The 23,152-nt window shown below is 46.0% G+C and overlaps 1 protein-coding gene across 1 annotated transcript in view; it reads right to left on the bottom strand.

The window, feature by feature from the left end:
* Positions 1-221: 221 nt before the first annotated feature.
* The window catches only part of Abca4 (ATP binding cassette subfamily A member 4), a 143,085-nt gene continuing 120,154 nt past the window's right edge, over positions 222-23,152 (bottom strand). The window contains exons 37-50 of the mRNA XM_036190798.1: positions 22,120-22,235; positions 21,017-21,164; positions 19,950-20,073; positions 19,458-19,587; positions 17,004-17,124; positions 16,557-16,619; positions 15,987-16,093; positions 13,957-14,098; positions 10,085-10,219; positions 9,177-9,280; positions 9,005-9,097; positions 6,235-6,484; positions 3,977-4,063; positions 222-409 (exon numbers count right to left, since the gene is read on the bottom strand). Of these exons, the coding sequence (XP_036046691.1) occupies positions 287-409; positions 3,977-4,063; positions 6,235-6,484; positions 9,005-9,097; positions 9,177-9,280; positions 10,085-10,219; positions 13,957-14,098; positions 15,987-16,093; positions 16,557-16,619; positions 17,004-17,124; positions 19,458-19,587; positions 19,950-20,073; positions 21,017-21,164; positions 22,120-22,235 (1,743 nt within the window). The 3' untranslated portion in view covers positions 222-286. The remainder of the gene's footprint in view (positions 410-3,976; positions 4,064-6,234; positions 6,485-9,004; positions 9,098-9,176; positions 9,281-10,084; positions 10,220-13,956; positions 14,099-15,986; positions 16,094-16,556; positions 16,620-17,003; positions 17,125-19,457; positions 19,588-19,949; positions 20,074-21,016; positions 21,165-22,119; positions 22,236-23,152) is intronic.

Raw genomic sequence — 23,152 nt, 5'->3', positions numbered from 1 at the left:
CTCTCCCCTCTGAGAAAGTCTGACACTATGCTGACCATATGCTGAACACTAATGACACTGGGTTTAGAGGAGAGTGCATTTTATTCCTCCTTCTGAGTAACATCCACACACCCACACACCTCCTACTTCACAAAAGCACATGCACTCAGAATGGATGAGGTGCTAAGGAAAGCCACTGGTTGGGGGCTACTTTGGTGGTCTGGATGTTTGGATAGGTCAGTTTTGCCATCAGAAATTCTGGTGAGCCAGTGGGTCTTGGTTTCCTTCTGGAAGAGCCTCCTCGAGTTCACTGTGGGCGCCTGGGGTGTTTGTCTTCTGCCTCGGGAGGCTTGTTTATGTTAGCCAGTCGCTCAGTTGATCCTATGGGCAAAGGCTCCTGTGTCTCCGGCCGCCCAGCTTTCCCTTCGAGCTATATGGAACAAGCAACATGGTTGGGATCAGCCCTGTGGAAGGTCAGCTGGACACTTCTCCTGGTTTTCTGGAGCAATAGAGTTTTAGGTTTCAAGGTATAGCCACTGGCAATGTCTGGAGGATGCTCAGCTGAATGGACTTGGATTCTATTGGACAACCCAGGTTATGGGCTCTTAGCTGTGAAGTGAGCAGACCAGATGTGCACATTTCTTACAGAGACTTATGTGCCTATGTGTTTACATTTTAGAAGAAAGCTATTCCCTTGGTGCTCTTTCCAATGGATGTTTTGGAGATCACATTCCCCACTCCCATGCTGGGGTTCAAACCTAGATCCTTGTAGTGTTGGACAAGGATTTCTACCATTGAGCTAAGTTCCCAACCCTAGTTGTCTTTTTAATAATTTATTTTTATTTTATGTGTGTTGGTATTTGGCCTGCATGTACACCTGTGTGAGGGAGTTAGATCCACTGGAATTTAAATTACAGATAGTTGTGAGCTGCCATGTGGGTGCTGGGAATTGACCTCTAGTGTTCTGGTAGAGCAGCCAGTGCTCTTAACTACTGAGCCATCTCTCCAGCTCCCCTGGGTGCTTTGTTAACCCAAGAAAGTCACCATCACCTCGCTGGCTTAAAAGCCAAGAAGTTACCATTTAACTTCAGCCCTTATCTAGACTTCTCTTTGTCTAGTTCACTCAGAGGTGGTCCCTGGGAAGAAAGATCATTTGACCAGGATATAGATAGCATGAAGAGAGATTCAAATGGAGTTCATGATAATGAATCCAGATCAAACTTAGACACTAAGTTCAGGGTCCTAGAGAAATGGACATGTTTCTAACTCAACCTTCCTAGCTAGAGACATATCATCTCTAATCATAAATTATAGGTTGTCTTCATGATCCAATACCAGCTGTGGGGTGGGGGGAGGGAAAGGAGAGGGTTGGAGGTGGGCCTTCCCAGCCTATGCGAAATGTGGCTTGTCCAATTATCTGGTTTAAACACACAACCTCTTAAGAAGTAGACAATGAGATGTAGGGATAAGAACAGACTCTGAGCCAGGCGGTGGTGGCGCACACCTTTAATCCAGCACTCAGAAGGCAGAGGCAGGCAGATCTCTGTGAGTTGAGGCCAGCCTGGTCTACCAAGTTCCAGGAAAGGCACAAAGCTACATAGGGAAACCTTGTCTTAAAAAACCAAAAAGAGAAAAAAAAAAAAAAAAAAAAAAGAACAGACTCTGAGTCAGAACAAGGTCTCAGTCAAGACTGCAGGAACTTAAACACTTAAGAATCTACCTGAAGGATAAACATGATGTAGGGAAACATTTATGTGTAAAAATAGTAAGAATCAGACATTGTTCTGAGTTGCTCCTGATTGTCTAAAGCAAATGTGATGGATGTAAAATGATTCACTTGTTTAGGAGATTTCTAAGTTAACAAATCCTCGATTGCCAGCTCTCCTACCAAGACCTTGATGTTCATCTGTTTCCCAGAAAACAGATTGTGATAATGTATGGAGCCAAATCCTAAGAGATGTCTCCTGAGACTGGGTCCTTTGGAGAACTTTAAAACATCCCCGATACGTAGATTTCTAGATAATCAAATGTCTGTTTAGTCTCTGCTCAAAACCAGAAGCTGTGAAGCCATCCGTTGCTGAATTTCCTGAAGCCCAGCTTTCTTGTTCATTCAGAACAAGCTGGGAATGTTGTCTAGATCTCCTTGACAGAAAGCACCTGCATCTTGTTTTCAGGATATCTCAGCAAAATTATTTTAAGTAGGATAATGTAGATAAGAACTCAATTACTGTCTGTTTTATGACAGATTTATATATAATACCATATAAAAGATTTCTGTAAACTTTTTATGAAGATGGTATGTCACAGGTCAGAGTTAGATTTTTGAATAACATATTTGTTATAAAAATATCAATTTAGCCAATGTGTTATTGTAAGTTCTTGAACATTGGTAAGAAAAAGAAAAAGAGAATGTGACAAACACAATAGAAACATGATCTTAGGGAAAAGTTGGAATCAACCACTCCAAATCACAGACCGTGAGCAACCTGGCCTGGTCCAGAGGTCAGCTGGTGTTAGTCCTGTAGGAGGGACTGTGCCACTGGCTATGGCAGCACACACTTGCTTTGGCAGACTATGGCTTTGGAGGCTCCCTGGACCACATAGTGAGGCCCAGTCAACAAACAACAAACAAATAAGTAAAATAAGTAAGTAAATAAAGAGTATGTCATGGTATGTGGAAGGGGACATAGGTAGCTCTTAGAAATAATTTTGCTATCTAACTATGTGTTCTCTGTTATAAAAGGGACCCATGACTGTAAATGACCCTCAAAGAATAATTTTTTCAGCCCGTATCAACAGCAACTCCAAGATCTAAAAATGAGAGGCAATAGTTAGAAGACTGGCAAAAGGAAGCTGCCTGGACAGGCATTTCACTTGAGCATTCTGAGCCCTCTGGAGGATGACAGATGGAGAGACAAAGTCAACCTTGCCAAGTAGCCATGGGATGGAGAAGTATTCATTACAAGCATGACCTTGGAAAGACATGCTTTGCTCTTCAGCCATACTTGGCTTTTATTTCAATCAAGAAATTGGTTGGGAGGAAAGAGAAACCTATGGAAAATAAGGCTTTTCATGTGTTTTTTGTTTGTTTGTTTTTTAAATAAATACTTTGGCTTGATTTGATTTGCTGTCCATTAGTCTGGACAGAATGGCACAGTTACTTGTCCTCGTAAAATCTCATGCTTAAGCACAGCCATCTGGCTGCTGGCATTGACCCCACTACTCTCTCTAGCTTCCTTTCCATCTGGGACACTGGGTGGGTACACTCCTGATGTAGGCACTATGCTAGGGCAGGACTGGAAGTCCATCCCAGGTGTTATCCTGGGACAGAACTTGTGCCTTCTATCACTTCTTCCTCCGCTATCTTGATTGCTCCATGAAGAATAAAGAATCCACCTCCCCCAAACTGGCCAAAGCCTTGGCTCTAACCAGACATGTCTACCATTAAACAAAGTGCCCATTAGTCCCCATCTTTTTAAGCTCCAAGGTGTGACCAAGAAGTGTTGTTGAGATCCCAACAGCCAAGATGCTTCAATATTCTCTCTTTCCCTGCTTATTCCTAAAACTTGAAGTTTGGAGATTTTTGTTTTTTATGCTGTTAGTAAAAATGTTCGAGAAAGTTCCTTACAAAGTAATACCTGGGCCTGTGAGGTGTATCACTGGATAAAGGCACCTGCCTCAACCCTGACAACTTGGGTTAGACACATACACATGCACATACTTAAGTAAGATGTGATTCACCCACCCCATCCAAATGGTTTTCAGATTATAGAAGGGAGCCGCTCAGCTACTGGGTGAATCTTCAACTGAGAACTGCTTTTAGTGAGGAAGGCTGGGATCAAGCAAGGAGGATTGCAGGAATGATAGGGACAGGCAGAGATGTGTTGTGGCTGTTCTCTGCAGAGCGCCCTCTGAACCTTGGAGCACCTCCGGCCCAGCAAAGCCTCTGAGCTGAGGCCCTATCTAAGCCATGGTTAGAAAAGGGCAGAGGAAATACCTTGGCTTGCCAGCTGGCTCCAGCAGCTCGAGGGTGCAGAGGGAGGTCATAGGTCTCAGTCTGCTGTTTAGCGAAGTTCACAAATACCTACAGGCAAAAGAAGAGAAAGTACATGTTTCCAGAAAGATGGGGCTCTATACCACAGGCGTGCTTTGCTCTGTGTTTCCCACAGTTGATGGACAGCCCTGTGGGTGTAGTTTGTTTCCTTCTGTGGCTTGCCACAAGCCCACACAGCAGTGCTCTGGACAAGGCTTGCTTCTTAGACTCCTGAGCCAAGCGAGGAGTCCAAGTTTTGCTGGAGGATTCCAAGGGCCCTGAACATGAGAAATCGGGATAACTAAGGCAGCTGGCAGAGTCCCGGCTCTCTAAAAACAGGAACTGAGCACAGGCAGCTGCTCTCTGCTGTGTTCTTCATGCCACATGCACTGTGGCCACAATTGGTGCAGGAGTCCAATGTGACTGTCAACTGCCTAAGGGTGGCAAGAAAGTACAGATGAGCAGGTGAGTGAGCTTCTCTAGAGGTTAACACTCGCTTGATTCCACTGCTTTACCAAATGATCTTTAAGGATGTTTATTAAAAACAAGAAATTGGAAAGTCAAAAAAATCCCCAACAACCCAGAAAAACCTCAAATGTTCACTGATGAGTGGAGTAAATGGGTACATAAGTAAAATGCAGGTATAATTGAATATTACTCAGTCTCGAAAGGGAAGGCAGTTCTGACACATAATGCAGTGTGAGGCTGAACCCTTGGGGACATTAGGCCAGTAACAAAATGACAAGTACTATTTGATTACACTCATGAAGTGCCTAGAGTCGTCAGTTTCATAGACAGCAGAAGGACCCGAACAAGGATGACACCAGTGGATACGCTAACGTGGATGGTGGGGGAGCTTCAGAGGCCCCAACCCTACACCAAGAACTGCAGACATCTAAGGAATGCTGAGATAGATAGATAGATAGATAGATAGATAGATAGATAGATAGATAGGTAGATGGATGGATGGATGGATGGATGGATGGATGGATAGATAGATAGATAGATAGATCACACCGGTTGTACAAAAACATGCATATAAGTAACATAAGAACTGATCAGGTTGCATTTATATATTTAGGAATGTGTGTGTATCTATATATCTCTATCATCTATCTATTTTTCAATCAATCATCTATCTATCTATTGATCAGTCAATCAACAGAGATAGATAGATACCAACAATTTTAAAGAGAAAGTGGGAGGCACCAGCCATGGTAGCACAAGGCTTTATTCCCAGCACTTGAAAGCTGAAGCTTGGGTTGGGGATTTAGTTCAGTGGTAGAGCGCTTGCCTAGCAAGCACAAGGCCCTGGGTTTGATCCTCAGCTCAAAAAAAAAAAAAAAAAGCTGAAGCTTACAGTCCTGGGTTTCGTATAAGACCCTTAAAAATAAAGTGAAATGGTACTTGTCAGGCACTGCCAGGGGAGAAAAGAGTGGATATACAGTGTTTGGTAGACAGCATGTACTGACACAAAATTAAAAGAGTAAAGATGGGCTATGGAGTAAGCTCAGCTGTTAAACTACTTAAAATGCTCATCACAAAAGGCCAGAGTTCAGATCCTCCAGAACCCACATAAATGTCTGGTAAGTATGATAAACTATAATTCCAGCCTTGGAAGGTGGAGACAGGCAATCCCTGGAGCAAGCTGGCTTGCAAGCGTAGCCATATTATTGGAAAGCTCTGGATTTGATTGAGAGACCCTGCCTCAAAGAATAGGAAGGAAGAGCAATCGAGGAAGATCCTGGCATCAGCCTCAGGCCTCTATGTGCATATTCACACACGTTCAGGTTTACCTGCATACATACAAGTACACACACACACACACATAAACATCACATTTATACTAATGAATAAATACCTATACAAAGAACAAATGTTTATAAAGACTCAGTGAACTGTACAATTTTATGTCTGTCTTGTTCTTTGTAAATTACACATGAAAAAAAAGAGTCGATTTGGACAGAAAAAAATCCGGCCACCTCCATGTACCAGCAGGCATGAAATAACATGTAAGAAAAGAACAAAAATCATCAGTGAAATTTGTGGATGACTAAAATAAAACCATTTCTGAAGTGCCAGATTCTACTCTAAGGTCAGAGACCAACAGTGTGTTAAAACTAAAGACCTCCTATCTGCCCCCATGTCATCCACTACTCACGTCGGGTGCTGTCATGCAGCGGGCACAGCCAACGGGCACTTAGTACCCTGGGTGGACTTGCCTGGTCGAGCGTGGTCTGAGTGACTGAGTACTCCTCGATGAGCAGGCTGTCCTTGTGGGAGATGAGCAGCTGGAAGATCCTGGCCAGGGAAGAGGAGGCTACCTGGAACTGGAGCATGCTGTGGTGCCTCTCTCTCTGGACACTGCCTGGGAAGTTGCCCTGGAAGAACTGCTCGACGGGATTCAGGTCGGGAAGCAGGTCGTCCTTTGGCGATTTAATTTTCATTGTGACGATGTAGCCGTCTCCAAACCTAGCAAGTGCACAGAGTGGACAGGGCTGGTGGGGCTAAGACAGTCCCCGAAGAGCACTCTGATGATGGGGATTACAAGCCCACAGCCTTGACCTTCCACCCACATTTAAAACTAGGAGCGAAGAAATGTTTGGCATCAGTTTCTGGAGGTCTGAATACCTGTGTGGCGAAGCTGGATAGACATCCTTGCTGAAGTTCAAGGTGGTTGTAGCCTCTTGTAGAGATCCCAAGCCCACCCACAAGGACATGGCTAGAGCACTTGGATGTGGGGAAAGCTGAATAACTTTTCTAAGACTTGCCAGGGAGGAACAAAGGCTTGGGAAGGCACTACTTCCTAAGGAAAGTTCCTGAAGGATGTGGAGCTTGGTTGTAGTTTAGATATCTCTCCTGAAGACTCATGTATTGAAGGCTTGGTCTGCAATGCAGCACTGAATAGAGGTAGGACCTTAAGGGATGATATGATCATGAGGGGTTCTCACCTCAACTGTGGATGATTTCATTAGAGGTGGGGGCTAGATGAGGGAAGAAGATCATGGGGACTTGTGCTTGAAAAGGGTATATTCTCTCTCTCCTGGAATCTACTAAGGTAAGCAGGATTCTCTACCACATATCACCATGGCCATGATATTCTGCCCCAGGCCCAAAGCAATGGGGCTAGCCAGCCTGTGTTCTTTGATGTGGGTTTTCTCAGGTTTTTTTGTTACAATGATATAAAGCAGTAACAATGCTTCTTCCTTCTCCTCACTAGGTCTGTGGGCCACCAGAAAGAGTGTGCATCCTTGGCTGGTGACTGTGATGACCTGTGTGGGGGTACATTGTGTCAGTTAAAGTTTTCTGTAAAACTTCCTCTACAGACCAGGGCTGTCTCTACCGTAAGATGCTATTAGCCTTCCAGTTCCAGGAAATCTGCCATCCCTCTACATGGGAACACTCTCCCCCTTACCTCTGCTATCATGAGGCTATTGAGGAATGAGAGGGGTAGTGGGGGAATTTTCTTTGGCAGTTGGGCATGGGGTGTTGGTGACAGGGGTCTGGTAACCTCACATCCTCATAGTTATCTTTGTAATCTCCACATGGTGGCCACTGAAGAAGTTGGGGCCCAAATCCCATTTGCCAAAGGCACCTTACGTATTAGATCTTTCCGTCCTGAGGCATGTGAAGGATGATGTTTGCTATGCAACATGCTTCCATGGACTCCGCAAGATTTGGATCTCAGATAAGCTAGATTCTCTGTTCTTATATCCTGGGCTCTTGATAAGCATGTTAAATATATGAGCGACAACTCTAAATCCACTCTTTCCCAGGCATATTAGGATTCAAGGAAAGATAGTGATGTTACAATAATCTCATTTTAATGAATTGTTAGCCTTATCATAAGCTATAAATAATAAGGAATTATCTTTAATCATTTATATGTTGTTCAAGATTACTGGCATTATTAGTTTGTCATATAACATATGGTCATTTCCTCCCCAAAACTTAACCAGATACAATATTCTAGAAAAGAAAATTGGTTCTCAAGCTGTTTGGTTTTTTTTTTGTTTTGTTTTGTTTTGTTTTTGTTTTTTTGTTTTTTGAGACAGGGCTTCCCTGTGTAGCTTTGTGCCTTTCCTGGAACTGGAACTCACTTGATAGCCCAGGCTGGCCTTGAACTAACAGAGATACACCTGCCTCTGCCTGATTTTTTTGTTTGTTTGTTTCATTTTGATTTTTTTCAAGACAGAGTTTCTCTGTGTAGCCTGGCTGTCATGGCTATAGACTAGGCTGCCCTCAAACTCAGAGATCCACCCGTCTCTGTCTAGCTGATGGGCCTCTTAATTATTCCTTCATTGGTTGTAGACTGTCATAAAACAGGCCATGGATCCTGGACCTGTAGGCAACAGTGACGGTAACCTTCCTACTTCCCAAGTAGTCCTACTTCCCAGCTAGGCTCTGTAAGTTCCCCAGTAAGAAATCTCCCATGCTGTGACTCCTATGAGCTTCCAGGCACAAGCAATTAGCCCAGTATAGAACATCTCATCACATAGAGCTAGGCGGATCTCTGTGTGTTCAAGGACACAGCCAGCATGGTGACACACGCCTTTAATCTCAATACCAAGCATAGAAGACCTGGAGGTCTGTACAGACAGGCAGTGACGAGGAGGTCATGTGGTTGGGTTTGCAACCAATGAGAAAACAGAACAGAAAGTCTATAAAAAAGAAAAAAACACACAGAAGTAGCTCTCTTGCCGAGAGGAAAGACAGCAGAAGCAGTGAAGGGTAAGGTTTTCTGCTCTCAGCTATTGCTCTGACCTCTTGGTTTTTAACTCTGCAATTGGATCTGTGTTTCTTATTTAACAAGCCGATTACATCTACACATCTCATCAACCTTCTCCATATGCCTCCAGAGAGTCTGGCCTGGCCATTGTTGGCCAATGCCTATGGAATGAAGATGCCAGGGTCCCAAATGTCCATGATGAACTCAAGGCCTGGTTGAACCCATAGAATGTAAGTGAAAGGCATGTCCTTCCATCTGCTTACTTGTACTTGAGGTGCTGAATGGTGCCCAGACATTGAAAAGTGCCCTTCACCATGATTGCCAACCGTGTACACAGTGCTTCACATTCTTCCATGCTATCAAGCAGGAGAGAGGACGTGAGAACGAAGGTGGGGGGTGTTCCTCCCTCCCTCCACCTCCCTGGGGATCTCTTGCCTGTGGGAGGTGAGTACCACAGCTCTCCCTTCTCTGATGATGCTCACAATGGTATTCCACAGCATGCGGCGTGCCTGGGGATCCATCCCTGTCGTGGGCTCATCCTGTAGAGCAGGAGAGTAAACAGGGAGAGATGGACTTGGAGCTGGCCTTTCTCCATCATTGCATCCTTCCTGGGCTAACAGACACATGTACAATCACTTCCCAGCAAGCACGACAGAGCCATGAGCTCTAAAACACAAGGGCAGGAGGGGAATCAGAGAGTATAGAAACTGTGGTGTACAACTATAGATCTATGTCAGCTGTGAGTAAATTACAGTTAAGACCACAGGAATAAAGAAATATAATAATAATAATAATAATAATAATAATAATAATAAGAAGAAGAAGAAGAAGAAGAAGAGAAAGGAGAAAGAAATAAAGGAAAGAAGGAAAAAAAGGAAGAAAGAAAGACAACAGTAGAATTAGCCTTAGAAGGGGTCAGTGAGGGAGATAGCCCAGGTAACTTTTCCAGTCCCCTCTATGTCCTGTGTCCTCTTCAAACTCAGGCTGCCTGGACTCATGGACTCTAGTCTGCTCCAAATCCCTGTGAGGGTCCCTGGGGCCCCTGACTCAGGTCAGCGCTCCTGTCCACACAGACCTCCTCATCCGGATTTCTAACCAGATAGCGACATTCCCTGGAGCTGATGGAGCTTTCCCTTTCTTAGCTTCTGGCCCCTCAAAACACTTCCCAGGCCTTCTGTGCTGTGACTGAACACTGGGTTAATTTCCTCAAAGTGGACAAGATATGAGTGAGCCAGAAGACAAAAGCAAACTATTCTTTTCTAAAGCTGCAAGCCCTGAACTAATTTTCCCAGCCCGGGATATGCAGCAATGCTTCAACTCTGCAGGGTTACGGGTGTCCTCACCAGCAGCAGCAGGGGTGGGCAGCCAATGAGTGCTATGGCGGTGGAGAGTTTCCGCTTATTACCTCCACTGTAGGTGCCTACCAGGCGGTCAGCGTACAGAGACAAGCCAAGGCTCTGGATACCCCAGTTAGCAACCTAGGAATGTGAAAGACAATTCAGCTGTAGGATGATGAACAAGTGAATGCCCCAGGCACCAGTTCAAAGCTGTTCTCAGATCTCTTCCTTCCAGCCCCAGATCTGTTGCAACAGGGCCACCTGCTGGCTGGTATGCACTAGCACACGCTTCAAGGTGAGAAGGTCACTTTTCTATTCTTGACCTTTGGTTTCACCAGTGTGGCTTCCTCAGTTTTGCAGCTCCCCCTTGGGAAACAGCCTTCAGCCTTCCAAAGACTACATCTCTCACCAAGAGTTCTAAGGTCTCTGAGAAGACAGCACACCCCAAACCCACTGGCTCTACCCCTAAACAGAGTCACATCGATAAGCTTCTTGTATATCTTAGGAGAAGTGTTTTGAGGCAAACTCAACCTGTATGTAGCTCTGTGACTCACTTCCTGTCTCTAGCCCTATATTTAGACGTCACTTCCTGGGCTGGCCACTCTAGTGACAAGCACAGAGCTTGTTCCAACATGTGTTCCCTGCCCAATTTGCCTCTCACAACTTGCTGCCCTCCAGCTCACTGGATATTCTACTTAATCCATTGTCGATCCTTCCACTAGGATACAGGCTCCATTTTTTAAAAAATTTATTTATTATGTATCCCTGCAGGCCAGAAGAGAGCACCAGATCTCATTACAAGTGGCTGTGAGCCACCATGTGGTTGCTGGGAATTGAACTCAGGACCTCTGGAAGAGCAGTCGGTGCTCTTAACCACTGAGCCATCTCTCCAGCCCCAGGCCCCATTTTGAACTTGTTGTTTGGAGGTAGTTTCAAGCCCTCCACCCCCACCCCACCCCCAGCATGTATATGTGGGGGTGGTTGGTGCCCGTTTGCCTCAGCACGCGTGTGTGGAGGACAGTAGACAACCTTGGTGCTGTTCCTCCCCTTCCACTTTGTGTGAGACAGGGTCTCTTCACTGCTGTGTGTGCCAGGCTGGGTGGCCATGAGCTTTGAGGAGTCTCCTCCCGTCTCCCTTCCCGTCTTGCTGGTAGGAACACTGGGGTTGCAGATATGCTCCGCCATAGCTGACTTTGCTGGGGATTCGAACCCAGGGCCTTACACTTGCATAAATGCTTCATCCGTGTCCTCGTCTCTGTAGCCCTCAGTGCGTCTCTTTAGCTGCCTGTGATCAGTAACATTTCCACAGACTTTGGTATTAAAAACATATATAGTCCCTCTTTCTCGCCTTCTTTTAAAAGGGATATTATTTCTTTGGAATTTATCTTATGCTTTTTAAGGATGAGATTCAGGTTGTACATTTTCAGCCAGGATTCTACATAAGTGAAGTTGGAACTAGGTCTGATACTAGGGTATCATATCTGGGAACATTCTACATTACTTTAATCTTGCTCACCCAATTAACATGTTGTCTAATTTTTTTCACTGAAAAATCACACACTTACTTTGAAACCAATAAGCAACTTATACAGATGTTATGTTAGAATATATAAAATATCTCATTTCTCATTTAGAAACTTCCTCAAGGCTATCCATTGATGATTTTTGGCTTTCTGTTGCTGTGATGAAACACTGTGACCAAAAGCCACTTGGGTAGGAAAGGGTTTATTTCATCCACACTTCTATATAATAGTTCATCATCAAAAGCATTCAGGACAGGAACTCAAACAGGGTAGGTACCTGGAGGCAGGAGCTGATGCAGAAGCCATGGAGGGGTGCTGCTTACTGGCTTGCTCCTCATGGCTTGCTCTACCTGCTTTGTTAGAGACCCCCAGACCCAGTATAGCAGCGCCCACAATGAACTATGCCCTCCCATATCAATCACTAGTTTAAAAAAATGCCCTACAGGCTTGCATACAGCCTGATCTTACAGAGGCATTTTCTTAGTTGAGGTTCCCTCCTCTCAGGTGGCATTAGCCAGTGTCAAGTTCACTTGAAGGATATATGGTCATTGCAAAATGATTTTCCAGTTCTAGATCCTCTCTATGATGCCTCCCTATGCAGCACTGAGGGCCGATTGTAAACAGAACTTCCTGTTTTTCCTGTTCATTTATTTATATAACAATATGATCTTATAAATTCCTAATTTTCTCTCAATGGTTTATAAATTATCATGGTAACAAGTTATTCTTTAAATTAGGACATTTTTGTTGTATGAGGCTTTGAAAGGACATATTTCTTTTATCAGTGCTGGGAATTAAACCTAGGGCATTGTGGGTGCTAGGCAAGCATTCTACCACTGAGCCACATGCCACACCCCCATAAAGGTTATTAATTATTTAATGCTTAGATTGTTCCATTTGGCCATAGGAAGCCTCTTCAAGATGGTTCCTTGAGACATGCCTCATTCTTTTGTTTAGAGACTTTCCCTACTTTCTAAGAACACAAGATGATCCTGCCTTGGAGTGAGACATTTATTTGAAGAGTCATGGTTTCCTTTAACCAAATCTGACCATTAGGTGTGCTCAGCGCTGTTAGAGTATTTTGTGCCTGGGTCCTCTCACAGGACAGACAGACAGACAGACAGACAGACAGACACACACACACACACACACACACACACACACACACAATGTACGCCATATGTGAGCACGCCTACATTATGCACAAACACACTCATAAACATGTCCAGAGCACACAGGGACATCTCCAGTCCCAGTCTACTCCTCTGAGTTCTTTCTTACTTTCCCTTTTCCTAAAATGACATGCCACCTCTTCTATAATATGGAAACTAGCTCCCCAAAACACCAACACATTTGTTCATTTACTCAAGTCTATCACACACCTACAGTTCTACAGAATTGCTTTGTCCACATGCTATAAAAAGCAAGTGTCTATATCAAAAGATCAGAAGCTGAAGGGCTTTGTCCCCTCTGCCGTGCCCATGACTAAGGATAAATACCCACTGTATGCATGACTCTTTAAAATAGACTGGTTTGTTCCAATTATATCCAACGTTAGGCTTCCTTCCTGTTCTCACGTTCATCCCCCATCTTGCACTTACTGATTCCGTCTTAGTTTTTAATCTGTGGAGCATGGACACACCTGCATGAGTCAAAGCCAAACGAAAGGATAACTGCAGAGAAGCATTGTCTCCTCCCAGCTCACTCTCGTGCCACTGTCCTCTAATTTCCACACTCATTGTTGTCTGATTTACTCTCTTAGGTCCTATTTGTAAAACTAAGCAGCCACACATCTGCTTCTTTAGTTTCCTACTTTCTTTCATAAAAGTAACATCCCATATGTCCACCTTTACACCTTGCTTCTTCTTGTACGGTAACATTAGAAATAACATTGGCAATAAGTCTGTAATAGACCACAGAGATCATCCTTCTTCTTTCTCTAGAGCTGCATAAGACTATCACGTGCATCACATGTATCCAGCCAACTACACCTACATATTTAGGTGGTATCCTGTATTTTGCAATTGCAGGTGTAATGAATAACTTTGGGCTTATGCATTTTAAACTTTGACACATGTGTCTTCAGGGTAAATTTCAAGAATGTTGATTGCTGGGTTAAAAGACAGATGCATGCACTATCAGATAGACTCCAGGGCAAGGACTTGCTATGTGTGTGCCTGTCTTGTTCACCGTTATATCCAGCTTCTAGGTCAGCAGTTGGCAAACGGTAAACATGACTATTTGCTGGAGTGGGTGGATAGCATGCCCAGTTTCCTGTCTCCAAATGGTAGTGCTTTATAAAGCTGGCATAAACTTTGCCAATCTCCCACATGGTCACAACAAACTGATGTTCACCTTCTCAATTTCCTCTGCTGGCACACCCCGCAGCCTGGCATAGAGGTAAAGGTGTTCTCGGCCTGTGAGCAGGTCATCAATTGCATCGAACTGAGGACAGTAGCCCATGTTTTGATGGACATCAGAAATATTGGTTAAAATGCTGCAAGAAGACAGAGTAATTAGTGAGTTTTCCTTCATAAAGGTGCGGGGGGCGGAGAGCAGGGGCCAGAGAGTCTTCTGCCACTGGGGCAAGACCTCCATTCTAGAAGCGCACACGGAATTTGGAAATCAAAGTGGGGATCCTATAGTTGGAAGCATGAACTTCAGGAGTGCTGAGCTTTAAAACTAGTCAGATCCTTCCGCGTGTCCACATCTAAGATGAATTGCCACTCAAATGATTAGGTTGGATCTCCTGGCTTGAGGGCTTAAAAACAAAGGTTTAAGAGATGATCAATGGATCATCAACGGATCCTAATCCCTTCCAGACATTTGGGGAGTAGCTTGGGAAAGGTGGCTGTCTCCCAGTGGAAGTCGGCTTCTTCCTCTGTATTTATTGGCAGACAGAGAGAGACAATTAGAGAACTGTCAGCAGAATAGGGCTCCATCTTCCCCATCTGATGAATCCATTAGATACCCCACTAGAAATGTATTGACTTCAACAACAACAACAAAACTGTACATAGATCATTTTGTCTAACCACCTTTGTCTAACCCTCATGGCTTAGGGCTTATTAATAAAGGATGGATAGAACAGGATGGGATGGAGAGAGTCCACTGCAGTTCCTCACTGTGACACAAGTCACTCAAGGTATAGGTAGGTCAGTTGAAACCACCCAGGGAAACAAGGAAGCAACCTTGCCAAAGGCACAGGAGTCATCCCACCTGACAGCCACAGTCTTTAAACCGTGGCTCTCTCTCTAACTTGCAGCTCAGTTTTGCCTTAGAATATCCAGCCGTGTCTCACCTGTACTAAAACTGCTGTCGCTTAATAACTTCCTATTGCAGCCCCCACTGAACCCTCTCTCCACAACTCCTGCTGTTGTCACTGTGGAGTCCTCCCTGGGTGGCAGTTAGCTGGGTGGAGATGACACACACTCAGCCATGACCTGGCTCTATCTTTGTAATCTGTTTGCTTCAGACCCACCAGGCACAGCCCTGGCGGGCTGGGACCCTGGGTTCATCTTATCTGAGTTCCAGAGGTGTGCTCAGGACTCCGCCTCCTCATTGGGCTGTGCTGAGCAGGGCTTTTTGGTAAACGGAGGGGGTCTTACTCAAGCAGATGCCAGGGAGCTGTCAGCAGTGTCTGTCCCCACTTACAAACCGGAACAGAGGGCCGTGAGCACCTTCACTGTGTGAGCACCCTCACTGCGTGAGCACCCTCACTGTGTGAGCACCCTCACTGTGTGAGCACCCTCACTGTGTAAGAGAATTGCTGTTCAGGAGCAGCCAGCAATGAGGCCATTCAACCTCTTCCCTGCCCTGCCTCCTAGAGGACAAGTATGTTTAAACTCACATTGTTCCAGAGGTCATAGTGACTCTCCAGAAGCCAAAGGTTACGGCCAGCTTTCGCTTTCTTAGCTTTCCTTAGTCTGATAAGAGAAACGATTGGCACACGAACAGCCAAATCTGATTAAATCCTCCCGAGGTCCCTTGAATGAGGACCTCCATTCTGAAACTCAGCCTAGAGAAGGGATGTATTATTCCAGGAATTCTTAACCTGGGATCCAGAGGCTGCAGAGGGATCACAGGTATACCCCAGAGCTCAATCAATTTCTTGAAGCTTTGTAAACTGCCAGGAGGGAGATAATGGGAGGCTATGGAATATTCTTACAGAGGCAGATGGCACAGGACTCATCGGTTGCTGAAAGGAGTTTATAGCCCAAAGAGAAGAAGAAGCACTGACTTAGTGTTTCCCAGAACTTTCTAGGAATCCATGCTAAGAGCCATTACAGTGTAGTTTAGTTTCCCAGTGTGCCTCTGTCTTGTGTTATTTCTTAATCACATTCTGTGGGAGGGACACCCTACCGCAGGCAGGACAGAGCACTCACCTCTTGCCTGCTACGGTAGCATCGCCTGATGTCACTGTGGTGTCCCCAGTGAGCATCTTGAATGTGGTGGTTTTGCCTGCACCATTCACTCCCAGGAGCCCAAAGCACTAGGAGAAAACAGAGAACAGGTGTTGCCCTAGTGACCAAGGAGGTCTCCACTGCCAGACCCCAGGCCAGTGCAAGAGCAGGAAGCGTTGTTTTATGCCTGGGCTGCCGCCACTGAGATTATTGGTCATGTGTGGCTACCAACAGAAAACACACCTAATCCTAACTGACCAGGGTGCTAAATGTGTAACACACTGGCTTTGAAGACTTAGAACAACAAAGAAAAATGAAAGCTATCTCAGTAATGTTTTATAATAATTACACATTGAAATATTTTAGCTATATTGGGAAAAATAAAAGTAGTAAATTTATTCTGGTTTTTTTTTTTTTTTCCTCCCTGTATCTACTAGAAAGTTTGGCCTTCATTAGATTCCTACCATCCAGCTCTGCTTGGAGGGAGAAGACTCATGGTTAAGGGCTGATTGTTCTCAAGAGCTATTTCATGTTAGTCTGTATGGTACCCACCTCTCCAGGACGGACTCCGACACATAACCTGTCTACAGCGGGACTGGAAGAGCCGGAGTAAACCTGGAAGATGCAAAGAAACAGGGCTGAAGACCAAGGCAGGGGTAGAGCGGGACAGTGGACCAAGAGCAGAAGGCAGCAGAGAGTGTTTTGGGAGAAAGCCACCAAGGTTAGGAGGTCACACATTAGCATGGCGACAGGAGAGGACATGGAGAGGTGTGGAGGGCGGACCACACCACCCACACACAGGGCGGGGAGCAGATGCTGACACTCAGTTGGAGAAGCTCTTCTGGAGGCCCTGCAGTACTCCAGATGAACAGCAGGGACAGTGCCATGGGAAACAGACAATACAGAGATGGCATGCTTGTTGTACAGGACAACAGATGGTCCCATGCTTGGGGGGCAGCTTGTACCCCCAAGATGATATTGCTCACTTGTGCCCCTCACCTTGGTTAGTTCATTTAACCTTAAGATGTCCGTTTTATTTCCCCCACTAGTAATTCTTTGTCTTTCTTCAGCCACATCATCGTCTTCATCAAAAATGGGCTCTCTAGCGGGTTCGGCGACCCTAGAGGAAGGAATGTGGACAAGATTGGGCTGGGCATGTAGTAACCGCCACACTGTCCACTTCACCTAACTGTCATCCCACCCCCCACTTTTACTTCCCTGGACTTCTTTCCTCTAAGTCTATTGTCAAAATGGCTCCTGACAGGAGGGTCAGTAGGCAGAGAGGTCACGTGCTTCTGCTCAAATCAGCCCTGCATGGCAGCCCTGCCTCCTCATGCACGACCTTGTGCTTGTTGCCAGACCTCTCTGGGCCTTGCCTTCTTCAAGCGTGTGAAGGGGAAGGAAGAAGGCTATCTCAGGGATGTGTCAAGATGAACTCTGAATGATGCCTTGTGGAAGCTCGTGTTGCATTATTAAAAGCTCTCCTCTGTGACAAGTGGAACGTAGGCGAGCTATTATCGACCAGCCCTTCCTTCTTCCTGTAGCCTTCCCCACCAACCCATTGTCAAGATAGCTTCATCATCCTATTAACACATGTTTCCAAAGATTTCTTGATTCTTTGTAAGCTGTAAGTTCCAAGTCTAATTCTCCAAGCTTCTGTGTCCTGCAGGCAGCTCCCACAAGCCTTTGCCAGCTGCACATTGTTAATGCACTCACTTCTCTGCTAACCATTGGCATGTGCCCTGGTCCCTACCTCATGCAGGCATTCCCCCTTGCTAGCCTCAGCGTGTTCTCTTCCTCCTGCCCTGCCAAGAGAATCTTCCTCCTCTGGAAATCCTTCTGACCACCTATGTGCCGAGTGTCCAACCTCATGACACTGAAACATGGCATTGTCATCTACAAGTGCGTCATGCTCTTCTCATTGCTATCCTTGGATGCATGCAGCCAGTAGGCTGTAGGTTAGACATGCCTGACCTAGGACTTCAGCCTTTCCTCCTTCCTCACTGACCACATCTGATCTGTCACTAACTCTTGTCTAAAAGACTTCCTTCTGATTTTCTCTACCATTGCCCAGTGCCTCCTTCCCCATCCTGGTCACTGTTGTCTCTTTTGCAGATCAACGTGAACTATCTCACCTCTCAGCTGTGGTAAGATCATGCCACTCCCTAGTTAAAATACCCCAGGGACTTCATGTTGCTCTTAGACTTGAGTCCCAAGTCATCAAGATGAGGAGTATTTCATGACCCAACACTGTCTTCCCCTCTGTACCTGTCCTGTACCCCCTTCACCTTCCTGTTCCGAGGCTCCCTGGAAATTCCTTCATCCCATGTTTTACTCTTCCTCTCTGGGGCTACTGTACTTCTGTGCAAGCCTTGTCCTCTACCAAGAGCATCCTTTCTTCCTTCCTTCCACTCTCTGTGCTTGTTCATTATCAGCATGGGTGTAGGTGTTGAATGTGGAAATCAGGCCTCTCTGATCCTCTAGGGCTCACTTAAATTGTGAGAGTATCATAGTTTAAACGACTTGGCTTTGGACATCAACTCTCTTCCCCTCTTCTCTTTAAACCTTATGGACAACACTTCTGAGGGGTCTGCAAAGGGCTGGGAGGCCCACCCATAGGTTCTCACAGCCTGGCCCATAACTAGAAGCACTGCTGACTATTTATTCCATGTGTGTTGATTCCTAAGCCCCCTCAACACCACCATTAGGGAAGTAGGTCATTCCTTTTATTTACATGTCACCAAACTCACCCTAAGAGGAGGAAAGGTTAAGAAACAACAACAAGAAAATTGTCATAAAAGTTCTTAGGGAGGGCCTGGGCGATTGTGACGCAGGGCCCTGAGTGTGTGGGGTTGTCAGCATGAGGCAGGCAGGGCTGGGAAAGAGCCTGGGGAAGAATAGCAAGGAAGGAGCATGGCAGAGCTGACCTTTGAGATGTCCTAGAAATTCTAGGGTTGGCAAATATCTCGCTTGGAGATGGGAACGGAGGCTGGATTGCTTTCTTCCTCTTCTCTCCAGGTCCCTGGCTGCCCTCACCCGTCACAAGGTCCCAAAGGGACTCCTGCACTCCATGTTCTAGCCAGCAAGGGGGTTTGTTTTGTCTCACCCCTCATAGGTCAAAACCCTGCTTCCTCATATCTTGGATATTCCACAGTGGTCCTTATTTATAGTGCTAGCATCCAGTTTAAGACAGGGGTGTGGTAACGATACAAGAAGGTTAAACATTAGTAACTGAAATGAAACCATTATAGTTCTAAAAGTCTGAAGCTAAGACTTGTATCAAATTCTAACAGGCCCATTTTAACTCTTCTCTCCTGTAGTATGTAGAACAAGTAGTTCCTTAAGAATGAAGAAAAAAAATCAGAATGCAGTTTCTGAGAACCATGCTGATGTGAAACCCAGGGTTGGAAACACTCTCTACCAGATGGCATCTTGGGGTGCAGTAAGACGTACCACCGGGTGAGGAAAAAGTGGTGTTGGATGAGGAGTGTCAGAAGGAAGTATACCACCCCTTCTATTGCCATAGCAACCAGATTCTTCCCAATCAGGTCCCACTGGAATGGGTTGGAAGAGTACTCCTCACCTGGGATGGAAACAAGAGGCCATTAGCAGGAATAAAGTCTGCATTAGGGCTCCCAGGCTCACCCATGAGGACCCGACTATGACCCAGATACCCAGGGGAGAGCCTAAAGGAGACCCCAAATCAAGTGCCTCTTGGCTCCCCAGGTCAGAGTGTAGGAGGGTAAAAAATTGTCCTTGGCCCCACCTGTGGCTCCCCACAGAAACAGAGGCACCCCAATCCCTTCCAAGTGGCAGCATAATGGCTGACCAGCATTTTGGTGCCCTCCCAGCCTCTAGGCTGCAGGTCTGACATCAGAATCCTTGCAGCTTTCCCAGCCTGGATGGCTCCATGGTTGTGACCCACAGACCTAGGATGCTACCCACCAAATTGGGCATAGACGTCTGTCACAGCCTGGCTCAGTGCCAGGTCGATGAGGCCTCTGCCCAGGCAGAAGTGGGGAAAGACAATGAGCAACTTCCTCAACATGGCATTGAATCTGAGCAGTGTCTGAGAAAGAGAAGCGAGGTTGTTGAGAGCAGAGGCCGAAGCTACCTGTCCCCTTGTGAGCAGGTGGGTTCCAAAGCCTTCCCAGAGCAAGGCCAGGGCCTCTGGCCTCTGGCAGCACTCAGTGCAGCTGTGTGGCCATCCTCTGAACGGTGAAGAACTTGTGAGAAAAGGACAGGCTAAGGAGACACTTGAGGACACAGGCCACCACCAAACCAGGGAGCTGAATTGCTGGGAGGACAGCCAGAGCACGGCACAGCCAGAGCACGGCACAGCCAGAGCGTGGCACAGCCAGAGCGTGGCACAGCCAGTGCACAGCATAGACAGAACACGGCACAGGCAGAACATGGCACAGCCAGAGCAGGACAGTAACCAAAAGGAGTGAGGGATAACGACAGCTCTGTAGTCACCTACTCTCCTCTTTTGTAAGGGTTCTGTCTGGCACCCCCTTCTGGACAGGGAGAAGTCAGGGGGTGTAGACAGGGCAAGGGGGCTCCTAGGTTGTAAAACAGAGTCATTCAGCACCAGGATTTCCTAATCCTGTCCTCAGGATTTCTTTGGGATCAGGACAGACAGTATATGCTAGTATGTTGTGTGTGTGTGTGTGTGCGTGCGTGCGTGCGTGCGTGCGTGTGTGTGTGTGTGTGTGTGTGTGTGTACGCACTCTCAACCTAAATCCTCCTGGGGAAACTTTCTAGCTCTAATCTAAAAAGTTAGAATCATGGGTGAATATATATAGCTTAAAGAAGAGGCGCACAAAACTCTGGCCCTCAGAGCACATAAATCAAGAGGCGAGAGGAGGGGGTAGTGCGGGGGGAGGGGAGGCAGCCCTGCTCCTCTGTACATATAAATCTGCATCCACAGTATTTGCCATGGCTCTGGGGACTGGTACATCTGTTCTAACATCCTACTAATTAAACCAACGAGCCAAGAAAGCTCTGCTCACCCGGTTATTCTCAAACAATTCCAGGACGAAGGTGATGGCACTGCTGTTGATGCCGATGAACAGGTTGGCACAAGCCAAAGCCACATAGGCTGTGCTGGGGACATCAAACAGGAAGGAGGCTGGGTACATCATGGGGATGATTGCCCACCTGTGTGAGATGACATAGCTCAGAGGGAGAGAGTTCCAAGATCCATCCTGTCAACTAGACCTCTTTATACCAGGTGACATATGTGAGCTGGCTGGGGTCCCAGGGAGAGAAAGGAGATACTCCATTGGTTTTTGTGCCTCATCTTCAAAAGGAGACGAGGATGCTTGCTTGCCCTGACCATCTCATGAGTTTTATTAGGAGCAAATGAGGCAGGAGCTTTGTGTGAACTTTATGAGCCATCAAGCTCAGCGGCCACCCATGGTAATGCTCTCTACTCCAGGGAAAGCAGAACTGAAGGCTCCAGAACTCATCTTCACAGCCCAATTCATAGTTCACAGTCAAGTGGCCTCTGAGTCCATTTTCAAGAGAGATGAATGGAGGCCATTGTTTTGGTAAGACTCTCCTCTCTACATAAGGAAGAGCCAAGCATCATCTTTTTTTTATAGATGAGGAGCCTGAGATCCAGTTAAATGGATTATCTGTCCACAGTTAAACCTATAGCAAGTGGTAGGCCAGGGATACAACGCTGCATGCTATGCTACATAATTCAGTTGGATTTGCTCTCTACATCATCTTCTAGCCTGATATGGGGGTAGTGTTATGGCTTGGAATCTTCTACGGTAGGCAGACAATTCTTGGCAAACACAGAAAGAGACACTACACTGGGCAGCTTGCCCACAGAGGGAATAAAGATCAGAGCTGGGAGGAAGTGGAGAGGGTCTGAGTCCCAGACTTTGGTCAAGGCCACAGTTGGGAGTGAAGAAGATTCAGACTATCTCTTTCCCTGAATGGACTAGGACTCAGAATTACATGGCCCGAGTCAGCCAGACAGACTTCTGATTAGCTCCACCAAAGCTTCTGGGGCTGGAAACCAGGCTTGCATGTGCTCCCACTACAGGAGAACCCAAGTTTACTGTTAGAAGGTAATATCTCCTCCCCTGGCCCAGATGCTTACCCATATAGCATGAGCAGAGCTGCGAGAGCAGGAAGGTTGTCTGCAGATGTGTAGGCTTTCTTTTGAAATCCAATGAAGATGCCCACCACCAGCCCTGCACTCACAGCGTAATTCATCTTGAAGAGAGGAGACAGTATGTCACTGAAACTCTATGACCTGGGGACCAGGCTCCTCCAGCTCCTATGGTCTGGGATTGAATCCGCTTGTCTAAACAGTTTTTGGTTAATAGATACAAAGTTAAGATATAGGTTAAGCTGTCCATAGTTCACTTACAATCTCTTTTCTACTCCTGTTCAAAGGCCATCAGTCTGTGTCTTTGCAAAGGACGGATATAAAAATCTATGTGATCTCTTACTCTCTCTCACAAATTGGTCATAAAACCCTGGTGGTTATCCTTTCCAAAATATATGTCTCCAGAATTCAGAAAAACTTAAAATATAGTCCTTGGCTTTGAGGAACTCACAAATTGGGTGTAACTCTTCTAAACAATTCGGTTTTAAAGACATTGGGAAAGGCTTGGAAAGATAGGCAGAGGGTAAGATTAGGTCTCTACCAGGGTGAAACCTGGTAAGAGTGAGGAGGGCACTGGAATGGGTGCCAGAGGCCCTGTTGAGACAGACAAGCATAGGGAACAGCTTAGCAGCCTGGAGCTCCGCTTGGCTTGGGCTATACACACACCCATCTCCAAACAATACACCCACAAACTTGTTAGCAACTTAGGTCTCCTGCCTAAATGCAAGCACACCTGTTTTAAACAATGGAAAAGTCACCCCTCCTACCAATCCCTTGATACGACCCATTTAGATTCCAGACTTCCTGGAACACAGTCCTGGAATTATAGGTAAAGGACCTATCCAGCCTAGACTGGGCAGAGGTACAGGTACAATAAGGTAAAACTATACACCCAAGTAAACTTTTAGGAGAAACTCCCTATTTACTGTCTTCTGCCTATGTATAACTGGGCATGTGCATGGCTAAAATCGGGAGGGACCATGCACATTAAGCAAAGATTTACACAATCCTAGTCTATCAA

This window comes from Onychomys torridus, chromosome 6, assembly GCF_903995425.1.
Source record: "Onychomys torridus chromosome 6, mOncTor1.1, whole genome shotgun sequence".
NCBI classification, from domain to species: Eukaryota; Metazoa; Chordata; class Mammalia; order Rodentia; family Cricetidae; genus Onychomys; species Onychomys torridus.
Note: the sequence above shows the minus strand (reverse complement) of the source record. Positions and strands in the feature narration are given on the sequence as shown.